This window comes from Pempheris klunzingeri, chromosome 17, assembly GCF_042242105.1.
Source record: "Pempheris klunzingeri isolate RE-2024b chromosome 17, fPemKlu1.hap1, whole genome shotgun sequence".
Classification (NCBI taxonomy): Eukaryota; Metazoa; Chordata; class Actinopteri; order Acropomatiformes; family Pempheridae; genus Pempheris; species Pempheris klunzingeri.
The window spans coordinates 13,450,432-13,462,416 of record NC_092028.1 but is presented as its reverse complement, the minus strand read 5'-3'; the positions used below and the strand labels follow the sequence as shown (position 1 = coordinate 13,462,416).

At 41.6% G+C, this 11,985-nt stretch overlaps 1 protein-coding gene across 1 annotated transcript; it reads right to left on the bottom strand.

Moving 5' to 3' along the window:
* Positions 1 to 443: 443 nt before the first annotated feature.
* Positions 444 to 10,519, bottom strand: LOC139216516 (SEC14-like protein 1). Its single transcript, XM_070847654.1, has 16 exons — positions 10,359 to 10,519; positions 10,004 to 10,078; positions 6,984 to 7,133; positions 6,760 to 6,891; positions 6,187 to 6,315; positions 5,799 to 6,012; positions 5,292 to 5,401; positions 4,898 to 5,087; positions 4,344 to 4,432; positions 4,160 to 4,230; positions 3,883 to 4,054; positions 3,261 to 3,395; positions 2,870 to 3,004; positions 2,369 to 2,620; positions 2,091 to 2,269; positions 444 to 1,832 (listed from the first exon to the last, which is right to left on the bottom strand). The coding sequence occupies exons 2-16, from the start codon at positions 10,064 to 10,066 to the stop codon at positions 1,727 to 1,729; spliced, it is 2,127 nt and encodes a 708-aa protein (XP_070703755.1). The 5' UTR covers positions 10,067 to 10,078; positions 10,359 to 10,519; the 3' UTR covers positions 444 to 1,726.
* Between the last annotated feature and the right edge of the window lie 1,466 nt (positions 10,520 to 11,985).

Here is an 11,985-nt window from a genome sequence, read left to right as displayed (position 1 = left end):
ATATCCACTGTGGAGGGACAGGTTTGGTTTTGTCCAAATGTATCAGCTTGGTATCTCTTCACTTTTCCATCATCAAGGTCCATCAACAAAAGTTCTTGCGCACCAATGTGCCCAAAGCTTAGTGACTTAATACCTGCAAAACATGGCATTCCCAACTATGTGAGCTGTACTTTATGTTTAGTGCCAATTAGTAAATGCTGGCATGCTAACACGCTTAACTCAAATGGTGACCATGGTGAACATTATACCTGCTAAACATTAGCAGGTTAGCATCGCCACTGTCGCTGCATCACAAGGTTGTATCGGCAAACCAAACAGGCGGATCCATTATAATTTAGTACTATTGGATTTGCTTAAAAAAAACAACTTATTTATAGCTGCATAACTGACCTTGTTTTTCAAGTCTATGAATGAAGTAAAATAATTCAGCCTTAAATCGCGTATCTGCTGAAGAGGAAGAAGTTTTAATAGCAAATTAAGCAAATCAGGAGAAAGAAGTGCTGCTATTTATGTGTACAATGTGTGTCTTGGGAGGTCATTAGAGCAAGCTGAGTAATTCAGTAAACAAGCTTCTGGCAAAGCCAGTACACTTCCTCTTTCTAACAACCCTGACATGCCAGCAGGAAGTCAGGCTCCCATTCAATCAATCCCTCAGAAAACTCAATCCACCTGACTTTGTGTTGTGTTGGGATAAGCAGCAACATGACACAAGTTTGCAAACCAAGAAAAAAAAAAAAAACAACACAGGGAAATTCAATTAAGCTTTAGCTGGAAGCATCTGATAAGTTTATGGAAATTAAAGTTTTATGTAAATCAGTTGTCTGCCTGGCCCGGTGCCAGATCACAAGGGGCTGCACTATGTTGCATTCAAATTAGCTGCCTGAGAAAACTCAGCAGCTTTGCCTAACAAGGCCAAAAAACTCAACATTACATGAAATCTAGACAGTACACTGCATATTTCAAAAGAGATTTAATATTGTCTGCTCACTCTTAACATCTCGCCAATTGCTGTAAATGATTAATAACTCATCACTGTAATTATTCAAAGTTACTACCCCCTGTAGCTTTACACCTGCTGTCACTGTTTTCTCAAAATTCAGTATAAAGAGTCACTTATCAATATTCATTCTTGTGATTAATTTTTTACTCAGACAATTCTCCTTTCGATTTCTTAGAAGAAATGTGAGAGTGAAACCGCATGTGCTAAGTGCACTGCAGATTTGAGAGCAGTTCCAATGTCAGAGTACACTGACATCTTGTGGACACAGAAAGTAACTTTGTGGACAGAAGCTGCATTGTACACCTACGTTGTACACATCACCTCAGTGTCGTTAAAATTTTATAAGGCAGATGTTCCTCTGTAATGGCACAAGTGGACACACATCTACTGCAGCTACAAATCAGATATTCGACATTTGTGCTGTGTATTGAATTTGTTATGTAAACTATTATTCAAAAACAAAAAATGAGAAGTCATCATATGTACAGGAAACTAATACTTCAAGAACATCATTGGCTAAAAAGAGATATCAGTGAAACTTAACTGATCCACTAAAATAACAATAATAATATAAAAACCATTCTCATGACACCTTCAATTGCCAGATCAAGTTCTACTTTAAGCGTAGGACTTTTTTAAAAAAATCCTCGTTTCTGGAGGAACAAGGCACAGACCGAGAAAGACGCCAGTAAGTCGCGGCTGCCTTTGACACCTGCAGGGCAGATGCTACCTCGAGATGGTGGAGCTGGTGTGTGATTGGCTAGAGGAAGTAGTGGCAGCACTGAGCTGGGAGAAACCGCTATGACTAGACTCCAGACTAGTCATGGATCCCCTGGAAATAACAGAAAAAGACAGAAAAGAAATATTACTTCTCAGAGATAACATACATGTGCATAGTATAAACATCTAGAAAAAGCAAATATCTGACAAACCAGTCTGTGAAAAAACGAGGAGAGATCACTTCCAGAAATTATCACATTTATTTTTAATAAACCCACACAAGAGCAGTGCAGCCTGTGTGAGGGCAGCTTTATTGTAATAGAGCACGGCCACAGAATAAAAAAAAGCTGAGTGGAATAAATAAACTGACCTGAAGTCATGGGAGGCCAGCACCTCGGTGTAGTACATGATCTTACACTTGTGGGAGGAGACCTGCAGCGAGGCCAGCACATCATCCACACGAGGCAGGCTGGAGGCAGAGCAGGCTGGAGAGCTGTGGAAGCGCCACTGGAGGATATAGAAGCCGGGCCAGCGTGTTACGTGGGAGCCCTGTTTGAACAGAGGAAAGCTGCAGCATCATTTTGACACTGATGCAAAAGACTCAGTTAAAACTGCTAAATGAATAATCTCAACCATTTTCTCTCTGACCTGCACACTCTCTCCCTCCCTGCAGGTGAGGGCTTTCTCCACCATGCTGTAGTCCTGGCCCAGCACCCAGCTCCGGTCGATCAGCTGGGCGTTAACGGCGCCTAGAGACGTGATGCCATGGGCTCCGAGAGAGTCTTTCTTAGGAAGCTGTGGGGCCCTCTTGGAATGGTAGATGTTGAAAATTACATCTCCTTTAGACACGTCAAAATCCCAGGTGATGACGGAGGAGGACTCTGCGATCTCTATCAGCATCTGTGGGAGGATGTAAGGAGATTGGAAACACAGAACAGCAGACAGCAGGCCATTAATCACACGCTTTTCTTTTGCTGCAAGCCTGCAATGTCGGTTTCTTCCAGCTGGTGGCACCCTAGTCTGCTGTATATAATCCAGAGTGCATATTAATTACAAACGTTAAGGAATATCCTCTAGCACTAGTGCAATTAATGTAGCCTGACTCTTTGATACATCTGGATCTGGCTGATATGAAAGCTGAAACTCTACCTCATATGGAGCTCCCTTGAAAATGCTGGCGCTCTTGTAGATGGAGTCTGTCAACAGGCGGTTTTCCTCACTCTCCAGCTCCTCTGCTGTTCTGTACAGACATTTGGGGACCATGCCTCCATCCGGGATGTCACACTGAAGAGGGCAGAAGAACAAATCATCAAGCTCAGGCAACGACAGCAAGAGATGACTCACATCGATATAGGTTTCTATGCGTCGTCTTGTTTGTAAATAAGAACTGTGTGAAGGGAATAGGGTTCATACAGTGTCAGATTTCCCTTGCCATTCACGAAATATCAAACCAAAAGCAAAAGGCCTATCATACATTATTTCACCATCTGTTGAGAAAAAAATAAAATGTTCAGTATGCGGAGGATGTGGAGGACCTCACCATGCAGTCCCCTGCCAAGAAGTCAGGGATGATTTCTTTGTTAATGTAGTCCAACAATCCTCCTGGACCCTGGTAGTCGTTTCCTGCATAAACAAGGAACTTCTTCCGGGTATTCTCATCAATCAGGGGGCTGATCTGGAAACAAGACACAGACATTAATATTCCTTTGGTTGATAACACTGAATATTATGTTTGAAAGTTAATATCTTTCACGTCAGATACTAACTTTTACAACCCATAAATCAGTTCTTGTAATGTCTCAACTGTGTACTGCTTTTATTACTTTTATTGGTGTTTTGATTTATTTTCATATATCTTGTATTATACTTGTACTATGCTATTACTCTCCTACAAACTATACTATAGCATATTGCTGTAGCAATAATCACATTTCCCCCATGACAGTCTGAATATTGCATGACTATAATGCTCTTCCTCATTATTTGCTTATATTCACAATGTTGCACCCCACCATTAAGAATTCCAATCAGAGGGAATATTTGCTAGATGCAATCCCCGAGTCTGGACTGTACAACTTCATGTTCTCTTCCACAATCTAATGACAAGCTGAAGCCACATTAACGGCTGCACATAAAATGTAAGTGCCGGCATTTATTCTCACCAGGGTCCAGAGCACTGGAAAAACCCTTGGCGCCCTAAGTATGAGAAGACGACCCAGAGTCTCGGGGTAGTTGGCCTCTGCCACCTCGATGATTCTCAGCAGAGCCTTAACCCCTGGTCTCCACAGGTGACGCATGTTAAGACCCTCCAGATCCACCAGGCAAGTCCAGCAGCTGGCGACACATTAGCACAGACATTACATATACAAGCACGTGTATTCCTGATCAGCTGTTAATCAAGGCACTGACAGGAGATGGATGAATTAATATTTAGGGCACCTAATGGGTCGGCCGAAGACTCTGGTGTTTTCTTCACAACGCCTCAGTCCCTCCTCGTTGATGGACAGGACCTGGATCACATTCATCGAGTTGCAGCATTAACGTAGCGGAGGATATTTTAAATGAAAATCACTGTGCTTATGTGACAGTTGAGGCATAAATCTTGCACATGTATTCGCGTCACCTGTCTCAGTAGCACCTCCTCTCCCAGGGCTCGTACCAACCCCTTAGTGTCCATTTGTCCCAGACGCAAGATATACAGAGGACGCCCATCTAAACCACACGTCACACACAGACACACACACACAGAAATTCAGATTGTAAAATCAATAGACAGAATAAGTCAGATCCTGTTGTAGCGATGACTTTTCCAATACTTAGGAACCACATGGTCAACTATACACAGCTGGTATTTTCGGTTTCTAACAGGTATTCATTTCAAGTTCAAACCCTGACCTGCTGGATCAGCTAAGCTGTTAAAAGCAATGACTCATTTTCTGACATGGGAGACACAACAGATGGTGCTGAGCCTTTACAGTCAATAATTAACAGGCCATTTCAAACCATATTGGCTTTATAAATACAGAGGACTAAATCCTCCTGCTTCTTTATCTTTATGTTCACTGATAAGTTTCACTTTTAACAAACCACAACACGATTACAGCAAACAGTGACATAAAAAGGAGATGAGCTCAAAGATAAAATAGGCAGGTAGCCAGTATTATTTTTACACAGTACCTCTGTCGTGGTGGTGCCAGCCTCCAGTGTAATAGTCCTGAAGCAGTTGTGGGCACTCCCACGTGTCCAACAGGAAATCTACCTGATGCTGCTTTCTCCAGGTAAGCGACTGGCACAGGAGCTCCCTGGCCTTGTCGAGGTTGAAATCTCTGGCCCTCAGGAAGCGTAGCACATGCTGGTCCTTTGGAATCTGTACAACAACAAGCAGGAGTTGAAACTCCAATGCAAAGCTCTAGGTTAAATATAATTTTTTTTAACCTTATAGCATATGGGTGCTTGTTATTTTCCATTAGTAAGTGACAGTGCATGTGACTGTCAAGTGTAGAAGAAAGAGGAATGTTACTTCTAAATGTGTAACAGCTCCCATGTTTGAATATATGCAAGTATACGTGACCTTGCCCTTGTGGTTTTCTTGGAGCCACTGGCGCAGTCGAATAAGACAGCTCTCCTGCAGAGGCGTTAAATCACCTAGGTAACGTCTGATGTAGTCAGCATCCAATTTGTCTACGGGCAAAAGCACATGTACAGTGTAAATTTACCACATATCACATGCATCAAACAGAGCCAAACGTGTGTTTCCAAGATGAGCAAAAAAAAAGAAGAAGCTTTTTTAATTCACAGGGGTGATGATTTATTCAGCTTTTAAATTCTACATATGGTAACATTACGTATTAAAAAAAAAATGTCTGTTATTAATTCACTGATTAACTTACTTTAAAACACAACTCAAGCACATAACTACAAAATCTGTTTTCTTTCTGTTTTGTTTCCTTTCAGCGAATGTACTGTGAACCACTCAATATGAAGGAACAGTATGAATGATACACATCTTTAAACTTTATCACTGCACTTCTGTGTTGAGTGTTACATGCTTAACTGTGAAGAGTGAGTAAACACTGACCGTCTGGAGAGCCGACCACGAGCTCTGTGGGACAGGCCGGGTCTTTACAGTCCAGCCCGCTCTTAGCACCATTCACCGGGATGGCTCTGGCAGCTGGGGGGGGCAGCAGCTGGAGCCCGGCAGAGCCAGAGGCAACAGGGGGGGTCCAACGAGGTAGGTAAGTTATTCCTTCTTCCTCTAGCTCTCTGAGGTAGTACTCAATCATTTCTTTACCCTGCAACATCAGAAGAAGTTAGCGTGACTGTCCAGGTGACACTGTGGCAAATACATGTAGAGCAAGAACAGACCTGCTCAACAAACCACAAATGTTGTATTCAAATGCAACTTTCCCTTAACTTTAGGTTGATTTCTACAGATGCACAAGTAAAAGTTACACAAAAATGCAAACCTTTTTAATGCTTCCAGCATACTGTTTCATAGCTATCTTCTCTGCTGTGCTCTCAAAGCCAAAAAATGACTTAATATCCAGACTAGCTGTCTGTTCGAAGCACGTCCAGTCCTCATTCTCTGGATGAACCTATGGAAGAAAAATCAAAAAATATATCGTGTTAAAAACGTATCTCAATATTAACTATTTTTACGTGAGTTCATTTTAAGGGTATCACAAAGTTCATTAGATGTATTTTAAGTACAAAGTGAGTAGGACACAAAATTGATCTGACTTAGTCACAGGTGTACAGTGGCTGCATACTGAAGGGAGTTGGGTAGTAGTTGGGAAGTGGGTGGTGTATCACATTCAGCAGAAACAATACTGCTGGTGAGGGTTACGTAGGTATCAGTGAAGTGACTCACATCAAGAATTCATAATTCATGCTCTGAATCGGAACACCAGATCAACTATGACTGTGACATCTTTTATTGAACGAGGCATTGTAAAAGCATTATACAGAAATAATAAAACAAGTAGAACAACAAAGACATAAAACTCATAGAGGCTCTCCTGTTTGCCTCTGAGGCTGACCGTGTAGTTGCAGCACTCGCGGACGATGACTCTGCTGGAAAAGGTCTCGTTGTGGACCTCAATGCGAAGCGTCCTGTCTCTGCGATTAAGTGTGTTCCTTTGGATAAAGTACAGGTAGTCTACACCGGCAATCTGCATGCAGAAAAAAACAGACACAAAACTATTATCATTCTTGTTCTTCAAAATCAGAGTCTTCGCTTTGTAAAAAGTCAAAGGAAAAGTACCCGTTTAAGAAGCCGTGGGGCGTCAATGTCGATCACACAGCGCCTCTCAGTTACCACCGTTGATCCGTCTTTGCTTTGGCTCTCGCTGATGATCTCGCTGTCTACGAACACTGGGATCAAGGGGCACTTTGGGAACCTCCGTACATAAGCCTGAGAGGGGGAAATAAATGACACGTGAAAGGCATTTACGAAAGAAAATTATTTAAAGAAAATTCTAGATTGATGTTATTGTGTTATTGCTGTCCTTTTCCGATTATCTTTATCTTTTTACACAACACTGGTATGCCTGGCTCTGTTCATCTTGTTTTTGCTTTTGTCCTGCCAACTATGAGGCAGGGAAAGCTGCTTTGAATTCACCCATTACAAGAAGGTCCCTTGTATTTACCACAAGGCTAAACTGTGCTGCAACGAGACTGTTGCCCACTAACTAGTGCAGCATGTGATTTACAGCACATGCTCTCTGTGCCAGGTTAACATATATACAATAGGTAGTTGCATTGACACTTAATATAAATAGTAATACATACCAAAATCTAATGTTATGCACAGCAGAAGCCTGCAGCTATGGCAACTTTTACAAGCAGAGGCTGCTTTGTGCTTTACTGCCCACAGCACACTGTATGACCATCTGTCTGAGCCAGTTTCTCTGGGGTTCGCCTGTCAATATTGATTGAGTCGCTGAGCGGCAGTTAAGGATATGCAAAAACAGCCCTCAGTCTATGTAACTAGTAGCAGTGTGGTTCATGCTGATAAACTATTGACAAGTAACCAGGGGCAGGGAAGGAACTAACGGCACAGGCAGCTGCCTGTATAATGTTTTAAAGTAATCACCGGCTCACTGTGTGCTGGAAAACTATTGTTATTAGTTCTAGACGTAGCAACTACTGACAACCTGAGCTGGTCACATATGTGCAGTAATTCAGCCCAGCAGCTGATTTTAAAGGTTTGAGGAGCTAAACTGGTCATCCTATAAAAACAGAGCACAGGAACTGCAGTAAAAAGGAACAACTTTTTTTTTTTTTTAAAGTTTTCTGTCCAAATTCACAATCAGGTGCTGGCCTTTCAGCAACACACACACACACACACACACACACAGACAGTCTGATTGTATTGATACAGCGCAGCATATGAGCAATCTAATCAATGAGATGACATTACTCACTCAGCAAATTAATGAGAAAGCTTTCCCTGGTAAATAAGCAGCATTGACTGGTGTTGTGTAACAGAGACATTGTGCAACAAAAACAATATGTTTCACTGATTGCAGGCAAATTGAAGTCTTTTTTCCTAACTGTTCCCCTCAGAGTCATAAACATAAAAGCATAAGGGGACATCGGGAATATAAAAGATGAGCAGAATGTGTTTGAGTAGAAGTGTCAGCTGCCTCTGAAGACGTTATCTAACTTCAGAAAACATTTGCCACCCTCATATTTCACATTTCACAAGCCAATACTAGTCTAGCCAAAAAAATTCCTTCATTTCCTAAGGCGATATTAGTTGAATGCAAGTCTACTGGCGTCGAGCCTGTAAAGGTAGCTTGATGCATCTACAGCTAAACAAATCTAGTGTCTAGAGACGTGCCATGAAAAGGACTGACAGGTTTAACATTCAGTAATATCCAGGACGGCGAATAGGACTGGTAGCTGGAGTAATAACGTGGAGTAAGTCAGTGGCAGAATCAGCCAGGGGACTAATGAGAGAGCCCAGAGATAAATGGGAGCGGAGGAGGTGGTAGACTATTCACTCCTTTATGCAGCAGAGGCCTAGATCTTTTCATAAGGGCTGTTATTTACTTTCCACAAAAGACCTATTTTTGAAATCCTCTTCAATAACATGCGGTGATGCCAGAGGAATGTTCAAGAGAGACGTTTCATGGGAAATGAAGCTTGTGTAGGTGTTAACTTGGACGGCTGGCTGAAGGAGTTATAGTCTGCAGAGCGAAGTGTCACTGCGGCATCGCGGTCTTTACCCCGTGCTGAGGATGTTGCATAAGTCTTTGGCTTAATATATAACCGCAGAGAACAAGACTGTAAAAGTGGGTGAAAACAGACTGCTTCTCATGCTAATGCACGCTTATTTTACTTTTGTCCTACTTCTGCTTTGCGCAGAGTTTCTGCTCTTACATGAATTTAAAGTATTCAGATCTGGGTTATAGGTGAAAAGAGCAAATCATCACTATCATAACAGAGAGTTTATCCACTCAAGGGAGAGCAGGTTAATCATATGGTGAATAAATGTTTGGAAATTGAGTTCTCTGTTTGCTATTTCAGCACATTTCTCGGATGTGACTGTTGCAGAATGCTGCTGCACTAAACTAATCTTTTAACAGCGACATTAATATAACTAGTAACTAGAAATTAAAATGTATAATTTATTGTCAATCACTTTTTTTTAGCTGCAGTGATTCTTAAAAACAGCTCAAGGACCTCTTATAGGCATCAACAACAACAGGACAATGCACAGGACGAGCTTTAAGGAGCTGCAGATGGTTCAGTAATATGTGCATCTTTAACAATACTTTTTGCATAAATATCAAACATGTCGACGAGGTGAAGAGGCAAAAATCAACGTTTTTGAGCAGCTTTCTCACAGCATGCACCCTGTGGATTCATCACAGCATCAGCAGAGAAGACGAGAGGGTATATATGTAGTGGATTTCGTCCAATAACTCAACAGACGGCATTCATTACAGGTAGGTGCATATGAAGAATGAGACTGACGACCCTGGGAGGCAGACAAGGCTACAGACGCTTTGTAGGTGTCTGAATGTGTCTGCGCTCCTGTTGACAGCCTCAACAGAGACCTGGAATCCAGTGAATCCTAAAATTTTTATGTCTAATATTGAATTTTTCCATCAGAAGCAAAAATGTAGAGTAGGTTTAAAAAAAAAAGTACAAGCCACACTTGTGAGAGAAGACACATCAGGGCACTTTGTGTAAGATGTTGTAAAGTAATGAAGCTCACATAAGCTGCTGCCATTTGAGTGAAGGGGAGCCAGTGAATATAAAGACATTACTCACCGCCATTATTAGCTCAAACGGGTGCTTGTAGACCCGGACCGGGGACTGGTACTCCTGCACCATGGCTGAAACTCACTAAACACAAAGGCAGAGACATGATGTACACATTTAAGAAGCATGACAGCAGTTTCCACGAGTTATTGAGCCGTGTGCCTGCTGTAAAAAGTTCATAACAGCTGAGTAAAGGGTCCATATATAAAGGAGTTAACCTGCATTATTCGGTCTGTAAGATAAGTTTTTTTAGCATGCATAACGTAATGTGAGGTGGGATAAATAAGGCCCACGGTTCCACTACAGGGCCTGTTATTTAGTGACAAACAGCCCGAACATCGAAGAAAGGACGAACTTGACTCACAGCGGGTTTTCAATCCGGCCTGGTGAATTTAAGAAACGTCAGACTAGCTGGTTGATGTCCATACTGTCAGCTGAGAGGGGAAAGTTGAGTTTCCTGCATTGTAAACTGCTAAATTAGGAAAGTAAAACTACAGTCGTACCCGTCGTCCGTCTGCAGCAGCAGCTGTTAACTCCGCCCCCTTTCAGACAAACAGGAAGTCAGAGTCAAAACACTCCTGCTGTCAGACACTTTATTGTGAAAGAGCCACTCACTACTTCGCTTCTATTCTTACTAATAGTCTGTATTGACCACGTTTATTCAACACCATTAATTCAAAGAAAGTCTATTTACAACATACTGGTATTTTTTATATTTTTAATTTTTATTCAGTCAGGCAGTCTCATTGAGATTAAATGGTTAATGATTGAATTTAGGTTCAGGAGCAGGGCCATGCATCAAACCACACCTCTAATCACCTGTCAAGTTTCTAATATCCAGTTAGCACATTGAGTGCTGTTTGTCTCAAATTTCTCAGCCCACCCTCTCTCTCCCTTCTGTTCATCCTTTCTCCTCTCTACCTCATCCTACTCATCCATACCTACATCCCTTTATCCTCTCCTCCCTCCTTCCCTCATCCTTTCCTATTCAGCCTAGCGCATACTTCTCCCATCCTATGCATCCCGGACCACCTACCAGACGACATCTCCCTTCCACATTCACCCCTTTCATCCATATCCATTCATCTGTCCTGAACATACAATATTTTGAATATTTCAAACTTCGTTAAATTCAAATGACCTCATGTTGTGGCATGGTCTTTGCTATTGAAGATCTCTTTTACAGGAGAGACCTGAGAAAAAAACACACTAAACAAGAAATTGACACAATGCACAACTAGACAATAACAAGACAAAGAGGCAGTTACATGATACATGAAACCATTTGTGCCAACAACACACTGCAGACGTAAGGGATCTCTAATGTTAGGCAGGCACTGGATCGACCACTGAAGTTAGTGGATTTAAATGAGATAAGAGATGTGAGGTAGTCTGGAAGCTTCAACAGAAGAGCTTTGTAAATGAGTAACAGTTTTTAGCTCATACAGTACACATATTTTAATTCAGATACAGTTTGCAGCAGAACGGTTTATGCATTTAAATTTGACACATTAACTGTTAATCCAATGATTTTGCCTGCAGAGTCAATCATGAGTGGATCAAGCCTCCCAGGCCCCAAAGGGTCAGAGCTTTCTTAATCCGGAGCGTTTTATTAATCTATCACTTTAAATAGTATCAAAGCAGGTATGTTTCAATTATTCAATTTCACATTTTCTAACCGACAGCAGCACTTTTCAGTTATGGTCAACCAGCAAGATGTTGCTGTAAAAGACATAAAGTAGCAACGCTTTTACATGTTTGCACAAAGAGGCCAAGTGTTTCAGTAATGGAGTCAGAGTCTTTAGGAGAACTGTCCTCTTGAAATGGAAATTAAGATTTGAATTGGTGACACCTCTGTGATTTGGAGAATGCATTAACAAGAAATTAGTGACAGACTTAAGGAGTTTATTCTTGACTTATTACAGCCAAGTGAGCGTTACATTATCCAGCAGCTTGCACCTCACATCTGTTCTTCATCTTTCAGGTGTTAC